General features: G+C 45.8%; 1 protein-coding gene across 3 annotated transcripts in view; it reads left to right on the top strand.

Moving 5' to 3' along the window:
* The first annotated feature begins 2,599 nt into the window (after positions 1-2,599).
* Positions 2,600-19,324, top strand: part of SLC44A5 (solute carrier family 44 member 5) — a 94,329-nt gene continuing 77,604 nt past the window's right edge. Inside the window, exon 1 of one of the 3 annotated variants that reach the window (XM_056356231.1) lies at positions 2,600-3,034. In XM_056356231.1, coding sequence (XP_056212206.1) covers positions 2,998-3,034 — 37 coding nt within the window. In that variant the 5' untranslated portion in view covers positions 2,600-2,997. Of the gene's footprint in view, positions 3,035-3,107; positions 3,337-19,324 lie in introns of those variants that run through there. The other 2 variants (XM_056356229.1, XM_056356230.1) reach the window with 2 other exon arrangements.

A 19,324-nucleotide genomic window follows, 5' to 3' on the forward strand; every position in this document is an offset into this window, starting at 1 on the left:
TGTGATCCTTTGTAATTTACCCATTTGAGCACAGCTTTGACTTATCAAAAAATTCCTCCTTGTCTGTAGCAACTGCCCTTTTCATTCTGTCCAGACATGCTGGCTTCCTTTTGTCATCTCTCAGGCCCTTCTGAGAGACATGAATAGGTGACCTGCTGTGTCTCAAAGTGGCTTCCTTATACAGCCTTCTATCTACCTGAGAAACTCTTAACTTACGTAGTTTTTAGTGCTGTTCTAACCTTTTAAATTATTTTTAGCAAGTTTTCTCCCCTTTTAGTGTATTTTTAATTTATTCCTTGGTTCTGGTAGTCAGAACCAAGCCAAAAGTTACTTCTTATCCTGCAGGAGTCTATACTAACTTCTCAATACTGTATGTGGTTTTATTCTCTAAAAAAATCATAAGAATCCTAATTTTGTATTGGTCCATAAACCCTAATGAAAAGGAAGAAAAACCTTTGCTAGAGTGCATGTGAGAGTTGTTTGGTTTTTTTGCCAGAGCTCAGAAGTGCTGTGTAAGTAAAAACTTATTTCTGATTGTTAGTCACAGCCTAATGTATATGTATGTTCTGTTATATATAACTTCTGCTACATGTTATATATAGCATATGTGTTAAATATAACATGTTAAATACAATACAGAATATATATTTTGGATTATATGATACAGTATTATATATAATATTTTATATACACAATAATACACACATGCAATGTATGTATTGTATATGCTGTGTATTATATATACTACATATAATATATGATACATAGATAATGTATTTTATATACTTATTTGTAGGACCAGCTATACAATGTTTGTTGAGATTCCAATGTCCATTCTTGAAAGTAGGCTATAGATAGGTACACCCTTCTGCACAAAGGGAACAGAATAACACTGAGCTGTAGAATAATACCGAAGCTTCTCTCAGAATACGACTTCAGCTCTAAATAGCACATCCTGTCAAGCCCTGCTACCTTCAGGTTGCCATGCCTTATCAGAACGGGCCAGAAGACGTTAGCCCACTGCCTTGCCTCTTACAAAGCTGTCCTACGCAGCTGTTTTCACATTCAACTCAGTCTCTGACACAGGAAGCTCTTTTCTCTGTAGGTGAGATTGTCCGAGTTCTCTTAGTCATCCGTGCTGAGATGGAATAAGATTTCTTTGTAGATAGCAAAGTGTGTCATCACTTTCCTGCATCAGGTGTTGGCCCTTGAGATCCATTCCCCGGCAGGCAGACAGGCATCTTGGGTAGCTGTACCTGGTAAGTGGCTTAAGAGGGTAGGTGGGCTAGGTTTAGGAAAGAACTCTCGTTCACTTTGCAGACCACCAGTGGTGCACTGAGCACAGAAACCTCTGCCTGGGCAGTGTTCTGATGAAAGGAGGTCACTGGAGGAAGCAACTACCTGTTTTAAAAGTCAAGGGAGAAACAGATCCTCACAGTGTAGCGCAGAGGGGGAAATAGCTCCCCCCAGTACTAGTGAACAAAACCCTGTATGTGTAATTCAGTAACTATGGGAGCCACTGGCCCGGACTGGGGCCTCTGGGAGGACGGATGAGGTGCTACACGTGCCTGGTGCGGTTTCGTGAGAGCTCACCAAGGTGCCAGCTCGGCAGGGCCTGGTGGCGTGCTGGCAGGGGAGGGGGCCCTTTCCGTGCCTGCCTCTGGCACACAAATGGTCGGTTTGCGATTCGATACGAGCATAGTAACAACTTCCACGGTCTGTGCACGTTAATTTACTCATAGATAAAATAATCTCGTGCTGCCGAGGGTCTCAGGCTAGCCCCCGAAAGGGTTCCTCTCTCGGCAGGCGCCTGCTCCTCAGGCGGCTCCCGTCAGCACGCACGCGGTGGCCTGCGGGCGCACGGCGGCCGGGGTGGCACGGGGCCGCCTCGCGTGCGGCGGTACGGAACGTTCGGTGCGGTAGGCCGGCGGCGGGCCCCGACAACAGCCTGACGGAGCAGCGCGGGGAGGCAGGCACCTGCCTGTCGCGTCCTCTCGCCGCGGCGGCCGTTCGCGTCGCTGCGACCGAAAAGCAGTCTCCGCAGGCGGGCCAAGGGCTCTGCGGCGGCCGCGGCCCCGCCGGGCGGGCGGGGGCGGGGGGGGGGGACAGCCTCAGGGAGGCGCACACCCAGCACCCCGCGGCTGTGGGGACAGAGCCAGATTTGCGACCGAACCGCCTGAGCGCCCCGCGCGGCGACCCCGCGGCCGGGCGGGCTCAGCCCCCCCGAGCGCTGCGGCCGCTGCCCCGGCCCCGCGCCCCGCGCCTGGGCAGAGCCGCTCCCGCCGCGCGCTCAGCACGGGTGGCCCGGACAGCTCCGCGCGCCGCGGCGGGGCCGCTCCCCCGGGGCGGGCCGGGGCGGCTGCGGGGCAGGCAGCCAGCGTCCCGCCCGCCGCACAGCCCGGGGCGCAGGAGGGGAGAGCCCCCCCGGCCCCGGAGGCGGTACGGGCGCCCGCAGGAGCCGGGGCCGGGGCGGCTGCGGACAGGCACGGTTCGAGACTGGGGGCGCGCCCCCGCGGCATGGCTCTCCTCGCGGGCGGCGGCAGGGGGCCGAGGACGGAGCCCCCCCCCCCCCCCCACTACGGCTGCCGGCCTCGCCGGGTACGGCGCCCGCTGCCAGAGCTGTAGCCCGGGGCCGACCGGGCCCCGGCGAAGTTAGCGTGGCGCGTCCCGGGGCGGGGCCGGCGGCGGGGCCGGTTGCGGGCCGTCCTGCCGCCCCTCCGCCTTCCCCCGGCGTGCCCCCTCCGCCCGCGGCCCCCCCCGGCGCGGCGCGGGTACCGCCCCCGCGGGCTCGGCGCAGGCGTGGGCCGCGGAGCCGACGGGACGGGAGGGTCAGTGCGGGGCGCGGGCGCTGTTCCGAGCGGCCGTGGCCGAGCGGAGCGGGAGGTTGCCCGGCCGCCGCCGCCTCCTCTCATGCCTTCGCGGCAACAAAGGACGCGCTGAGCGGCAGGCGGAGGCGCCTGCCCCAGGCTGTGCCGGCGCGGAGGGCACCGGGAGACGATGGCGAGGAAAGGAGAAACCTCCGCGCCTCTCTACGGTGAGCGCCCGGGCGCGGGGGCGAGGAGGGGCGGGCGGTGCAGCGGCCGGCCTGTTTACGTTGTGGATCCCGCCGGCGTGCGGCGGCCGGAGTTTGTTTTCCTCGGCGGATGCCGGGGGCGGGGTGGGCGTAGGCCCACCCCCATCCCCCCTCCGCGTGCGGGAGGCAGCCCCGGAGGCGCCGAGCACCTCTCCGCTCCCGCTGCGGCTCGCCCGGCCCGGAGAAGGCAGGACGGGGGGCTGGGGAAGGGGAGCCGGGGGGCGCAGAGATGGGGGCGGGTGCCCCCCCCGCCCTGCCAGCAGGTGCGTTGCGGCCGCTTTGTCCGCGCCCTGGGGAGGGGAGGGCTGCGGAGGCGCCCGCCGGGCCCGGGGCGGTGCGGAGGAGGCCGGCGGGCGGCAGGTGTGCGGTGGCGGGAGGGCTAGGCCAGGCCGTGCAGGGCTGGTGTGTGGGGCTGGCGGCCGCTTACCCGGCGGGCTGGGTGGCAGCACGGGGGGCCGGGGGCGCTGGCGGGGGGCAGCGGCGGGCGGAGCCGGGGTTCCCGGGCCGGGCAGCGCAGCCGGCGCGCCGGGGAAGGCCCGCGGGGCAGCCGGCCCCTTGCAGCGGCCGCCACAGACCCGGCTCCCTCCGGCGGCGCGGCGGCAGAGCGAGCGCGGGCTGGGCTGCGTGGCGCGGGCGGGCGGCCGCCGCGGCACCGCGGGCCTGTGGTGCGACGCGTTTACGACTGGGGAAACTCCGTTTTGTAACGCAGCTCCGCGGCCCGCACCCCGGCCCGGCTGCAGGAGCAGTCACCGCCTGGCTGCCCCCCTGAAGGGGAAGGAAAGCCCGCTTGCGGGGGGCCGCGCAGGCCGGAGAGGAACGGGCGTGTTCCAGGGGCGAAACCCAAATAGGTGTGTCCGCAGTTACTTCTGAGGGAACCTGTTCCTGCTCCCATAGAATTCAGGTGGCTTCGCCCGTGACTGCAGAGGGGTAGGCCCAGGGCCAGCGATACTTGGCACCGGTGGCGGGAAGCCTGGCGGGGAAGTATCCCTCTGAAAGGAGAGCAGGAACGCGGCATTCCGGAGGGGAAAATACCCTTTGAGGAGAGTCCGGTGCATGCCGCGCTTGCTTCCGTGCCAGCTGAATGTCCTGTTGGCATAACACGACCCTTTCTTAACTTTGTTTTTTCAGAGCTTGTTACTCAGATAGGAAAGGGTGATCCTGTCATTACTCAGCTTGAGGGAGTCAGAATTATCCTGACTAGAATTTTTGCTATTTTAGCTGTTTCATGTCATCAGTGTGTTCACTTCCTTTTATGTGCTTTGCGTAAGTGGATTTTGTCAGGGGCAACGTGTATTGCCTTACCACATTTGCAGGAATCTTGAGTAATTGCTCCAGATATGTATTGGGAAGGAAGGTTTGAATTCAGATCTGTTCTCCCTGTTAGATCACACAGTGTTGAAGACTTATGAAAGTGCAGCACTTCCAAATTCAGCATATACAATATGGCTTTCCTTTTACATTAGGCTGCTGCGATAGTTACTCTCTTGACTTTGTTGTCTCTGCTGGTAACTGGTTACTTATTAGCCCACGGGTGTATTTTTCAGAGCTATAGGTGTCCTAAACTTCTCTCCTTGGTATTTCAATGATTCCTCAGTTGCAGCATTCATAAATGACAGAAGCAGATTCTTCTCAAAAGTTTTGGTCTTTTAACTTGTGGCATCAATCTGATTCTGTAGAACAGATGAGTCAAGCCCATGGTTGACAGCTGATGTTAGGCTCTGTGAGCAGTTTCATAACTACCTTGGATTTCACTTTTAGGTAATGAGTATCCCATCAGATGACTGGTTATTATGGGTTGGACTGACTGCTGGAAGCCAAGGTACCAGCCGGAAGGGTTGATTGCTAGTGTGAGTATGGCTCTGTAAAAAGTTTTGATAAGCCCAGAGACATTTTGAGGCCTGTTCCTCTTAAGCTCTCTCACTTTTAGCCATGTTTCTCTTCTGCATGCATGTGTGAGAAGGATTGTAGATTTGTCTTTGAAAACAAGCTTCTCGGTGATTCCTTAAGTTTAGCCTTCATTGGGATAGCTGTAAGCTGGCTCTAGGAACTGCATCAAGTGTTTCCTTAAAATGGGTCAGATACAAAGGTTTTGTCAAGAATGATGATGTTGACTTTACCAAGGCGCATCTCTCTAGTATGGGACTTCCAAATGAGAAAAAACCCAAAGTTCTTTCCCACCAGGAAGGTTGCTACTGAAGCTACAGAGGCAAATCACTTGTTATTTTGTTTTCTCATTATAGCTGACTTTTGAGGTTTTGACATCATTGGTTTTTAACAAAAGTAACTGCAATGTTAAGGGCTGTCATGTGACTGTTGAAATCAATGGTAAAATTCTTTTTGACTTCATTGCAGAATCAGGTTCTTAGCGGTGATTGTACCATAAGCAATTTCTTATAGTGGCAAAATGTAGTTCATTGTTAGCTTACAGATCACTGAAGTCCAGATGGATGATGGCATTGTCTGTTAAAGAAAGCTTTTATCACACTTTTAAGAAACATTGTTGAGAGAAAGTATACGAGTGCCAAATTTTATTACTTTCAACTCAAATTTCGCTAGCTTGCTTTTTTATATTTGTATGTTTAGATCTCTCTAGGAAGAACTTCTTTTCAATGATTTCTTTTGCCAGTAGTGGGTGCAGTTGAAATATGTCTATAATTGGTATTCCTAGTTACTGCTGTGAAGTGATCCTGTCAGATTTTTTACTAAAAAGAATTCTATTTGTTTGTTTTCCCAAGTAGGTGAGGTTCTTCTGCTTCCCGTGGAAGAGCTTTCGATTAACTATGAAACTTTCTATCAATATGTGTTATTTCCTTCTAGCTTGTCTTGTGTTTCCCTTTCTTAACTTCATCCTGTTACACATATGTAACATGCAGGAAGGACATCCTTGGGCTGAGGAAAATGGGCTATTTAGCCATAGCAGTGTTATATGACGCGGAAGCTACTGGCTGTGGCACTGCTGCAGGTAAAGGCTCCGTAGCTCCCACTGGCAAATCCTTATGTATCATGTTATGTAATTCATTTTGCCTTCTGAGGTTCAAATTTCATACTGGTGGGGTACGTTCATGTTAAAGCTGAAAGTTGATTTAACACTTCATTCACCTTTGAATATACTCAGAAGTGTTAGAAGTAGCTGAAACTCAGATTCAGATGGATTAAACCTTTCTTTCTCTGACATAAATTTGGTCCACTTTATCTAGGCTTTGCATTCCATGCTTTAGGTGGCCTGAATCATTTATTCTTTGAACATTCCTGCTGAACCTAGGTACCAAGCTTCAGCAATGTCTGATTTTCCTAACATCCTAGTTTTAGGTAAAACACTTCACTGTGGAATAAATTTAGGGGGATGGGGAGAAAAACAGGGAGAATTTTAAAAGCGGCACTTTGTAGTATGTTTCCTGTTATTACTGCAGATAGGTCTCTTTGAGTAAGAACTTTCTTAGCAGGATGCTTCATATTTTGCATGGTCCTATTGTAATGTCCTCCACAACATCCCTTTCCAAGAGTTACAGTCAATGACTCAATATCCAAGTGGAAACGAGTAGCAAGTGGTCTCTGTATTGGGACAAATAAAGTTTAGAATCTTCATCAATGACATAGACAGTGGGATTGCATGCACCCTCACAGGTTTGCAGATGACACCAAACTGGTGTGGTTTATACACGAGAGGGAGGGGCTGGCATCCAGAGGGGCCTTGATGGGCTTGAGGGGTGGACCCGTGTGAACCTCTTGAAGTCCAACAAGGCCAAGTGCAAGGTCCTGCACCTGGGTCGTGGCAACCCCCAGGATCAGTACAGTCTGGGAGATGAATGGATTGAGAGCAGCCCAGCAGAGAAGGGCTTTGGGTACTGGTGGATGAAAAACTGTGTATGAGCTGGCAATGTGTGCTGGCAGCCCAGAAAGCCAGCCGTATCCTGGCCTACATAAAAAGCAGCGTGTTCAGCAGGCTGAGGGAGGTGATTCTGCCCCTCTGCTCTGGTGAGCCCCCTCCCGGAGCACTGCATCCAGCGCTGGGGTCCCTGGCACAAGAAGGTCATGGACCTCTTGGAGTGGGTCCAGGGGAGGCCACAAAACTGGTCCGAAGTCTGGGGAGCCTCTCCTGTGCAGACGAGCTGGGAGAGTTGGGGTTGTTCAGCCTGGAGAAGAGAAGGTTGTGGGGAGCCTTTCAGTATGTAAAGGGGGCTTGTAAGGAGGAGGGAGAAGGGCTTGTTTTAGCAGGGCTTGTATTGACCGGAAAAGGGACGATGGTTTTAAAGTGAAAGAGGGTAGATTTAGATTGGAGGTAAGGAAGAAATTTTTTACAAAGAGGGTGATGAGATGCTGGAATGGGTTTCCCGGAGAAGTTGTGCATGCCCCGTCACTGGAAGTGTTCAAAGTCAGGTTGGCTGTGGCTTAGAGCAGCCTGATCTAGTGGAAGATGTCCCTGCTCATGGTGATTGGACTGGATATTCAAAGACCCCTTCCAACCCAAAGCACTATCTGAGCTGTATACCGCTTTTGTATTTGTAGCAAAGCACCTATTGTCCCAAGTTGTTTAGATTACTGAAATTCCTATACTGTTCCTGTATTTTGCCTGGGTAGTTAATTACATGGAGAAGGTGGTATGTTGACTTTAAATTGTGATGAGGTTCTGAACAGTAGGTAATTAAATTGAGTTCGACTATCTGTTCCAATTTTTTCCATTTTAATGGAAATTCTAAAGCAAATTCCATGAGTACCAAAATGCAGGAAGCTGGGTTTCATACCCTTATGTCTTGTGATTGATGCATTTTGTTGTCCAAGTGATTGAAGTTTTGGGGGACATTTAGACAGCAGCTTCCCCTTCCCCCATCTTTGATTCTCTGCAGTCTAATGTGGTGTTTGCTTAACCTTTTGTGCCTTGAGGCATGTACAGGGTAGTCTTTGTCTGCCTCCTGCTGATTTTCACAAAATGTAAAATTATCTTAATGCATATCCACTCTTCTAGCAGATTTAATGGAAGTTGGTGATGGAATCCCAAGTTATTGGAAAGTATTAAAAAAAAAACATACAGGATGTTTATGCAATCACATTGTAAATTTATTGAAAAGTAGGTTTATTAAACACAATGCTTACACTACTTGTGAAAGGGTGATTTGTTGAAAAAAAAATGAAGATACTGCAGTATGTACTTTGGCGGAGGTCAAAGTGACGAAGCAATTTTAGGCCATTTATGTGGCTGCTGTTTCTCTCTTCATAAACAAAATGAACTCGGTAGAGGACACGTACAAGACCATCACACTTTGTGTATGCGAGCTAGCTTTCTAATATCTCAAATTATGAGGAAGATGTCTTCCCAGATCAGAACTGGGCTCTAAATCAGTTGTCTAATGTGGAGATGTGTCTGCATACTCTGAGCTGTATGACGTATTTATTACTTGTAGTCAGGAAGTTCATGATCATGTTGAATGTTATTGTAATGAGGTTTTTTTCTTGGAATAGGTAAGACATGAAGTATACATCATAATTCACTGAACAATCAGTATGGTATCAAGAAAGAATTAGAAATGTAGTACAAATTTGTTTCATTTTACCTTTTTGTCATTATAAGATTTTAACTTAATCTCTAAAGAAGTCAATAGAAAGTTGTGCCCCAAAACTTTAGGAAGCACAGGACTGATAACCCTAACTTTTTCTTATGCATGTTAAATTACAGTGTTAGAGGAAAAAAATAAAGATCCCTGTAGAACCGTGTGAGAGTGAACACAAAGGTTTGCAGTAGCTTTCTAGATAAATTACAGTCAATGATGTAAATACACATTTCAGGACTGTTTAAATACACATTTTCATAATCCATATTTTGAAGACTTTAAATGCATGTTATTGACTGCAATAGGATGTAAGTATGTGTCTAGTCAGTGTTAAGAACACATACTGTTTTTATTGGGCTATGGTGACTATCTCTATTAATGAGTATTTAAAAAAAAAAAAAAAGAGTATTTACCCAGTAGAACAGAGGCTTGCTGAACAGAAGTGTGGTTTATTATGTATTACAGTAAAACCCTGATTACAAAGGTAACTGAATGTTCTTAGTTTTTTGTGCAGCTGTGGTATTTCAGAAGTGTCTGTGCTTTGGTGATAGTGGTAACTTCATGGGCTTCCTGGTTTGTGCTGATTTAAGAAACAGTTTAAATGTCATTTCCTCATTTGGATTATCATGGAGACTTTTGTGGGATGACTTGGATTTATAAAAGAAGGTGTATTCTGAGTTTTTTGCAAGGGGTCTTCAACAGATTATTGACAAGATGTGAAAAGCAGCTCCGTTAAATTTGCAAACATCTCCTTTGATACAGCAACTAGTGTTTATTAATGCAAGTAGCTGAAGAAGAAGAAACGGTTAGGTCAGTAAGTGAATAGGCAGTAAAATCACTAGGGTTTAGTCAGTACAAATTGCTCATCTAGTGGTCTAGTACTTCTTTGCATTTCTTGAGCCAAATTAATTACTACAGTTTCCAGTCCAATTAAGATTCTAGAGTATGTGAAAGCATCGAGGATCTGATTTGAGCTTGAGTGTTGTACTTCTTTCAGCTTATTGACTTAAGCTGAGCCATTCTTGGGAGTAAGGTATTGCTTAGCCATGAACAAGGGTGACACAATCAGAGCATCTTTAAGGAGATTAACTTAACTGTTATGCATGGTTATACATTATTCAGCTGATTATTGCTGAGTGGTATGTCACTGAGCATTAGCCAGAAAGAAGTAGTTTAGCAAGCTAGGCTTCTTTATGACTAAATAAACTTTGGTATGTCTTTTAACAAGCAGGATGTTAATACGTAGTTGAGGGGAAATCTTCTCTGCTACCATACAATTTGACAATGATGTAATGAAATTAACCCTGATCTTTGCAGAGTCCTCTGTCAGATGGATTGCAGCAGTTTCTCTGTGATACATACCCACACCATCCTGGAGTTTGTATCTCCTCCTCATGCAGGAGGAGATAAAGCTCAAACCCACTGCTTTTACTGGGTTAACAAACCAAGGCTTTATGTGTGTGTGTGTAATTTTTAAAGCCTTTAATGTTCTAAGGTCCCTGGGCTATGTGTTCTGAAAAAGGAGACATTGCACAGAAACATGAAGCACAACTATGGCAGAGTTAGAATTTGTACCCTTACTTGGTAGTTTTGTCAGAGTTTGTGAATCATTCTGTTTACGAATCCGTTGATATTTCTATGCATCAGGGCACTGAGAGAACCAATATGTAGTCATTACCCTGACCAGTCTCACCTGGGGCTTCCACCCATGTCCTCTGACCAAGGTTTCCATTTAAGCTCAGGCTGGTGCTTTTCATTCCTGCCTGAGCTGTGTCCTAGGAGGTCTGTCCCCAGTCCCGTTCCTGAAGTGCTGTGTCAAATTGCTGGGTGGACCCTGGCCTGTTACCCTGTCTTGCCTGATGGACATTGAACTGTCAGTAGGACCTGATCCTGCCACCGCTTTGCACGCGTGCCTCTGCTGCTGTAAGTGTGAAGGTATGGCACAGCCTGTGTTTTGGGCATCCTGGGGTCCAGGCTCTCCTTCCCTTAGGGAGCAGCCTGGCTCTTGCGGTTCCTTGATGCTCTGTACTCTGTCTCCACATCATTTTGTCCCCTCAATATGACTATAGAATGCTAAAAGCTAGTCTTTTTTTGATTAGTCAGCATTTTGTGCATTTGCCGCAAAGCAGTTGTTTTCACAACTCTACTTGATAAAAAGAAATTAAAAAGAAACTTCTTTATGTCAAATGCAGAGATGCTAATGGTTGGGTGAAAGTGAGACTTGGCACTTTTCTTATACCACTTTGACGTGTTTATGCTCTGATGTGCTGGCAGTTGAGTATCCACAGGTGTTCTGACTCTTTCCAAGCATATCTCACTTTCAAAATCAGCTACAGTCTTAACTGTACAATAAAACCAAAGTGAAATCTAGCCCTGCCTATTTGTCTCTCGTGCACATACATGTAGTATACTTGTTTACGTATTTTTAGAAGCCTAGTGGAATTCTCAAAGACAAGACGGGAGGCTTGTCCAACCAGGAAGCAGATAAATAGACAGTACCTTGAACTTGTCTGGCTACGGCTGCATAAGTAACTGATATGTTTGTGTTTCAGTGGGCAGTCCTGACAAATTAAAAAAAAATTCAGCTTTGTAGTTCGTTCTTCCTTTTTCAGTCCAAGATGGCTTACTGAATTCAGTCCCAAAGCACTCATGTTTTTGTGTATCAAGTCTTCACAAAGTCCTGCTCCAGTGCCCCCAAGCTGTAGCTCAGCTGTGCTCCTAGCCTTTCATGGGAAAAGAACAAGTCATAGGCTTTAGAGAGTTCCTTAGGTTGCTGTGTTTTCGGGTTTGGGTTTCTAGTTCTTTTAATGCATTTTAGGATATCTCTATCATTAGGCTGTCATGCTGCTTTAAAAAGAGATGAAAGAAATAAAGGCTGAAACATTTTTGCATGCTGAATGTAGTCATTATGCCACAAAACATATCTTTGGTCCTAGTAGTGAATTTCAGGTCTAGTTAATCAGAACTTTCTTGGAAGTCAGGGCTTTGAAGCATATTCCGGGACTTGCTCAGATCACTTGCTATGGTTGGACTGTTGGCTGCTGTTTACCATCCAGAACTTCTCTTAGGTTTGGACTGGAAGAGAGTGCACTTCTGTACTTGGAAAAGAAGATAGGTGTTTACAGGAACATGGAGTTGTTTCTTACAGTACAGGTTAAAAATAAGTGGGGTTTTTTCACCAGCCTCTGTAGTTCTTTGGCATTTAGGAGAATTTCTTAAATTTTCATAATTATTTGGTTTGTTAGAGGTGAAGGAAGGGACAGGAAATCAAGAAAAGTTTGGTGTAGTATACCACAGTTGGGCTGTAATAAGAAAATTTAGCTTCTGTGCTAAGCTGAAAATCTTGTTTGTGAGAAAAGAGGAAACATCTTATAAATAAAGCCAATAAATCTATTATTACAGTAACTAAAATCATAACAGTCTAATGCAATAATCTGTATTAGTTCAAATCTAGTTATTGCAGAAGGAGTACTTCTGTACAGAAAAAAAGTCTCTATAGTTACAGTTAAGTGTTATATTAATGCTTGTTAGTTTATATTCCATTGTCCTTTTTCCTTCTGTCTCTGCTCCAGAACCTAAAGTTGGTGGCTTCTGTCTGGTGCTGGGTGTGCGTGTGTGTGCATTCCTATGAGTTACCAGCATCTGGAGTCCCTTGCCAGGAGAAATACGATGTCGATAATGATGTTTTTTTCTTCCTCACTCTAGGATCCACTTTGGGACTTCTAAAATATGATTGCTAACATACTTTTGTACCTTGCTCTTCACTGGCCTACAAATTATATCCAAAATTACTATATATGGTGTGTTTTACTTATGTTAAATACTTGCTCTTTGTTCTCTTCTGTTATCCTTGAAAAACAGCATTTTCCAGCACCGTTATTTCTTTACTGTCCGTGGTGAGCTGTTTGTAGTCACCATGTGTCCAGTGCTAAGCATGTGCCCCACCTTTTGTCATCCCATGCCTGTAACAGTATATTACTATCAAATTTTGTGTCTCCACTTCTCAAGGTCTCTCCTGTCATACCAGACCTGTATTTCTCCACACTGCATCCTTATGTTAGTCATAAATATCTCATTCTGCACAGACTAATTAGTTGTTACTGTTACCTGTAGAAACATGGTTGTATCATACCATGATAAGCAAATATAAAACAAATTAGCCATGATGACTTGGTCAGAAGAAACTGCTGTTACTACAGTTCAACCAAACAAAAACAAACCTGGAGGTGATTTAGTAAATTCAGTAACTGATCTTGGATGTCAAAAAAGTTGTCTTCTGTGCGTTTGCTCTTGAAGTGCAAAAGCACATAACGTTCACAGTTGATTAACTGTGTTCGGTATTTGTTTCTCCTGTTGCTAGTACCTGGCTCAGGGGAAGTCAGGTTTACAAAATCTGCTAGTGTATGTAATTTTCCCTAGCATCTGGGTGTTCTGTTGAGGAGACAGTGTCTCGTTAATGACTGTTAGCCTAATAACAGTACAGAAACATCTAGCAGGATAACATAAATTAAGCTGACTTAGAACTACTAAAGCACATAAACATAAGAGGTTTCCTGTGAGGTTAGGGACAAGGCTGTTTGATGAAATACAACTCTGCTTTGTTTAATACAATTAAGATAAACACATCCCCAAATTTGTTAACAATCTTGTTTAGTTACAGTGAAGGCTAAACAAAACCTAATGGCTATGCATTGTACAACATATGCACAAGCTCAAACATTTAGTTTTTCACATGTTTTCCTGCTGAATGTGTCCTCAATCCTGTGGGACTTTAAAGGTGTTTCAGCCATAGGTTGAGGAAGCAGTGAAGAAGTACCCAAGAAAATCCTGGAAGAAGACAAAGAGAATAACCTTTCAAAGTCCCTTCAAACTTTATTTTCTATGATCACTTATTTGGGAGGTGGTAGAGTCTCAGCAAGTTTGAGAGCCAGAAGTCTCAGTATTTTCCCTCCATATTTTTCAGTCTGAATTTGTTGGTACTAATGTTTTATGATCCTGGAATTCCAGTCTCTGGAATTTTCCTCTATCCAGGTATGCATATAAATACTTTTATACCTGTTATTCTGAGTAATAGAGCTGCAATCCACATGAAACGTCAGGGATGTTTTTGGGTTTTGTTTGGGTCTGGGTTTTTTTTTCGTATCGTGTTAATCTACTGTGGTACTTCACAGCAGCTGGGCTGCTGTCAGCACCCATAAATAAAAGTAGCCAGGAGGAAAACTCTTTAGGGAGAGGATAATGACTGTGGTTCACAACAGGTATTTGGTGGGTTACTTCTCCAGCAGGAAGTCTTGTGCTTCTCCAGCAGGAAGTACCTGCTGTTTCTTAAACCAGGAGGTAATCCATTAAAATACGTGTTTTAGCGTGTGCTTCTGATGTGGTAAGGGTGGGAACCTGTTTCTGCCCTAAGAGCGTGCGTCGCCAGAAGGAGGAGCTCTAACACACGAGTGGGCCAGGATTCTGCTGAACTGTCTCTTCTGCACAGCTGATAATGTATAGAAACTAAGTATCTTTTTCAGGTAAACGGATTTCTGCTGGGCCAGTTGCATGCAGAGCATCTAGACTTGTACAAGCTGATGTACCATGAAATATGGTGGCTAAATTAGTGTCCTTCATAATCATTGTACTTTGAAATAAATGAATACGCTGAATAATAGCTCTGGTACTTATTATTTCAGATTATTTGTACTCAGTGTTACAGTAAAGCTAATTGTTTTTTCCATCACTTATCTTTTTCTACAAGTGTTGAATTTCTTAGACGTGATCAGGTTGTTAAAAAACAGCTGAGTAACAGTGTAGCAAAATACAGTATTTAGTTTTAGATTCCACCCCCCGCAGCAGAATGATAAATAGTTCCTATGCTGTTGCTTTAGTCTAGCTGAAAAAAGGCAATGAGCTGTGTTTGTGAATACCCCTTTTTGTTGGTTTCAGTACAATGCAGCATCTGTGCTAGCATCTACACAACTGCTATTAACAGAAAAATGATAATAAGTGCCATGCGCCTGTGACCGATGCTCTTGAACTCTTGTAGTATTTACCCCCATAAGTAATTTAAAGTTTTGAGTGGCATTTGTGAGGTAATAAAGTGCTTAGATGCATATATATGTATGTATTTAGAAAAAATATATATAATGTGTACATACATACTTATTTCCTTCTTGGCATTTTTCTGGCCTCTGTCCCGGTCCTTACTATGCCTGGACAAAGCATCAATAACAGAATTACTATAGCTATGAATACATGATTTCATTTGGAAAGCAAGAAATGTAACGTGTGCATACATTGTATTTCTATTTGTGTAGTTTATGCTGAGTAGACCCTTGCTAATTTGTGCCGATGGCCTCTTCACAAATGACTGGGTGTTGTGGCAAGAGGCACACTAGGCCAGCATCTTGTCACGAGCTTGGGGCTAGCCACCGTTTTGAGACTCCATCTGAGGGAGAATGTCCCTTTCCAGAGCTGTCTGGAAGCTTATGTTGCAGTTGTAGAGAAAATTATAAAAAGAGCTCAGCTATTGGGAGCTGCTGTCTTTTTCTTCTGATCCCTTTGTAATGAAAGGTTTTCCCTTTCAACTGAGGGAACCAAAAAACGTGGTAAATCGTGAATGAGTGGTTTGGGGTACTGAAAAACAAAAGAGGAAGAGAAATCAATGGAGTTTCTTAACAAAACCAATCCAACCCAACCCCAAAACAAGTGAATCTGTAACTGAGGATAGTAAACAAATAAACAAACCTGCTAGAATTCCGAGCCATACACCATCGATGAAGTTGTATAGTATGCCTGGAAATGTAGCTTTGCAAGCAGAAGGAAATAAACCCCTCAGCTGCTAAGAGCTCTCTTCTAAGACTTTTCCCTGTTATGTGCACTGTAACCACTGCCAGAAAAAGATATGTGAGAAAACCTATGAATGTTGTTTATTTATGCTCTATCTCACTCAAAGGTATAAGGAAAATGTAATAAGAAAGTGTGACACAGCAAAAGAGCAGTTTGGGGAAGTGTTTCTTTTGTCCCCACAGAATGAGTTCCATTCGTTGATGCCATCAACTGCACATAACGTAGCTGTATTTGCAAGTCAAGATGGGAACTCATATCCATGCAGGTATCACAGTGGAGTTATTACCTCCTCTCTGACAGTGTTGGAACATCTTAGCACTTGGTATAATTTCAAAGCATAAACATGAGCATTGGGAAACCTCAGTGGACTTACTGAACAGGCTAAGGTCATGCTGGGATTGACCTAGGATAAGGGCCTGCGCTGGAGTTAGTGTGCGCTATCTCCTACCTGCATTGTCTATCTACCAACACATGTAAGTACAGAGATTGAGAGGAATCAGAGGTGTGATGTTCTGCACATCAGTAATCCAGGAGATTTCTAGTAACAATAGCATTTTGCTGCTTGTGGTACACTGAGCTGGAGGACCCGCCAGCTATCTGGGGAGGTTAATAGCATGCACCTGATTCAAAGCAAAACAACTTTTGAATGGCTGCACCTGATCTGTAAAAATGCTGCATTTTGAAGATTTACTTTTTTAAAGTTTTTACTAAAATGTATAAATTCAAGCATTATGAATAAAGCCTATGGCTGACTCTGTACTAGTAAAGTAAATACGCAAGGGTGCAGGCTCCAGTGCCGGCATGCAGTTGTTTGTACCATTTAGCTGTTAGCACCTTCAGCAGCAAAAGTTCTACCATCCACCAATGAATTATTCTACAAGGAATTAAGGGATATCTTTAGATCAGCTGCCCTTGTCCTTATGGGTGATTTTAACTCCCCAGCATCAACTGGGAGCATTGTAGGGCGGACACAAACAGGTCCAGGAAGTTCCTGAAGCCTGCTGGAGATAACTTGTTGGTGCAGGTATGGAGGCAGCAGGCTAGGAAAGGTGCCCTCCTAGATCTGTTGCTTGCAGACAGAGGGACTCGTGGGTGAAGTGTGGCTGGTGGCTGTCTCGGTCGGAGTGGCCAGGAAGAAGTAGTCGAGTTTCAAATCGTTGGTGACAGGAGAAGCACTGTCACCAAAAGCAAAGCTTTGGCCCTGGACATGGGGGGAGCAGGCTCAGGTCCCCCAGGTTGGTAAGGTCCCCCAGGAGTCTGCTTTTGAAGGTACAGGGGTCCATGGGTGCTGATTACTTTTTAAGAGCCATCTCTTAAGAGCAGAGGAGAAGGCAATTCCAAAGTGTGGGAAGTCAAGCAAGTGGAGAGATCTGGATAGGCTAGAGAGCTGGGCAATCACCAAACATATGAAATTTAACGAGAGAAAGTGCTGGATTCTCCACCTGGGATGGGGTAATCCTGGTTTCATGTACAAACTGGGGGACGACAGGCCTGGAGAGCAGCCCTGCAGAAAGAGATCTGGGGGTCTGGGTTGACGGCAAGTTGACTATGACTCAACAGTGTGCCCTGGCAGCCAAGAGAGCGAACCGTGTCCTGGGGTGCATCAAGCACAGGACAGCTGGCCGGTCGAGGGAGGCGAATGTCCCACTCTACACCATGCTGGTGCGGCCCCACCTTGGGTTCTGTGTGCAGTTTTGGGGGCCTCAGTACAAGAAGGACATCAAACTGCTAGATTGTGTCCGGAGGAGAGCAACCAAGATGGTGAAAGGTCTCGAAGGCAAGACTTACGAGGAGCACCTGAGGTCGCTTGGCTTGTTCAGCCTGGAGAAGAGGAGGCTGAGGGGTGCCCTCATTGCTGAGGGGTGGCCTCATCACAGCCTACAGCTTCCTCAAGGAGGGCAGCAGAGGAGAGGTGCTGATCTCCTCTCTCCAGTGACCAGCAACAGGACACAAGGGAATGGACTGAAGCTGCGTCAGGGGAAGTTCAGGTTGGACGTTAGGAAAAGGTTCTTCACTGGGAGGGTGGCCGGTCCCTGGAACAGGCTCCCCGGGGAAGCAGTGACGGCACTGAGCCTGCCAGAGTTCAAGGAGCATCTGGGTGATGCTCTTAGTCAGGGGTCCTCAAACTACAGCCCGCAGGCCGGATACAGCCCCCCAGGGTCCTCAATCTGGCCCCCAGTATTTACAGAACCCCCCTGCCAGGGGTTGGAGGGGGAAACCAAGCAGCCACAGATGACCTCCTGCCACTTAATCTGCGTGCCGGCCCCCTGTTTAAAAAGTTTGAGGACCCCTGCTCTTAGTCATACAGTTTAGTTTTAGGTAGTCTCACAAGGAGCAGGGAGCTGGACTTGATGATCCTTATGGGTCCCTTCCAGCTTGAGAACTTCTATGATTCTATGATCATTAAGACTGCTTACAGTAATCAAGTGCCTGAGTATTTGCAGGCTCTGGGCCAGGGCCCATAGTATGGAAAGAAGGGAGAGATCCTCCAAAATCCACAAAAACATGGTGGTGATGTTTCCTTAACAGAAGTTGAAGCTAGTGATGAATTTGACTTTGTGGGCAGAATTTTCAGATGAAACAAAAAAATATCTCAAAGGTGTGTAACTGTCAAGCTTAACCATGCTGCCCTAGTCTGTAGGGGTGTGGGAAATGGGAATGTGGAGGGTCAATTAACATCAGCTGGTTTTTGGCTTGTTTTAAGCTGTTGGATTGTGTCCGTTCAGTTAGCAGGATCAGTTGATGGTAATACTGCACTCAGTGTGAGCATGAAAACCTGTTAGATTTCACTAGTTCTAACAGTCTGTAACTTGCACTAAACTCTGTTTAACCATTTCTTGTAATATTTAAGGGCAAAGTGTCATACTTAATGTCAGTACCAAAGCTTTATAATTACTATCTTTAGAAGGCATCCTGCAGTGAATTTGCTATTAAGTACTGAATTTGCTTGTAAAATAATGACCTAAGTCATAGTTGTCCAACTAAATAAGGGCAACTTAATAGCAATAATCCTTAATGTAGGCTGCTGTGTATTTTAAAATACTCAGGTTTTCTCATGTTTATGGGTAATTCTGCTTCTAGCCTGCATAATAAGTGAAACTGGAAAAGGAAGTAGTTTCTGTTCTTACTCTGCTAGCCCTTGAGCCTTTCTGGAGCACTGGAGGAAAGGGTAGGACTGTAGTCTGTGTAGCTGTACTTTTTTGGCCATTTCAAGCATGTTTGCACTCTCCTGCCCTGTCTGCCCATCCTCCCATACAAAACTGATGAGCACTTGCAGACCTTTAGGATCTGTCTCAAAGGGCAGTATCTTAAAACATGTCTTCCTGATGTTAGTGCAGTTTAACTTAGATATTAGTCATGATTAGTGTGGTAAGGAGCAAAGCCAGACATCTCTGCTTTGCCTTGCTCTACCACTGCAGGATGCTGGGTTATATGTGATTTCCTTTTACAATGGGGATTTGTTTGCTTTTCAACTGCGTCCTCACCTTTCCTTTTACAAAGAAGGATGAAAGCTAAATATTAGAAAATTAAATTATGTACTTTTGTGTGCTGCATTTGTGTGCTACGTTTATATTTAATGACAACTATGTGCTGTGTTCTTTCTCTGCTGCTTTAGTTGCCTGTAAAAGCTGCAGCAAGTTACATTGTGATTACTTGCAGCTTCCTCTGGACCACTTAAGATATGATCTGGCAACCAGATACTCCTCGTATTACTGATGTAGATGCTTCTAAGTAATTGTGTGGTTATGTTCCTGAAAGGATAAAGAATTTTTTAAAATTATTTATTTATTTATTGTTATTTAATAATTATGCTAATTATTCATGTAGGTTACAAGTTCTTGTACTATAGCTGTTGTAATTACAGGCATCT

The sequence above is a fragment of the Falco biarmicus genome, chromosome 11 (genome assembly GCF_023638135.1).
Source record: "Falco biarmicus isolate bFalBia1 chromosome 11, bFalBia1.pri, whole genome shotgun sequence".
Classification (NCBI taxonomy): Eukaryota; Metazoa; Chordata; class Aves; order Falconiformes; family Falconidae; genus Falco; species Falco biarmicus.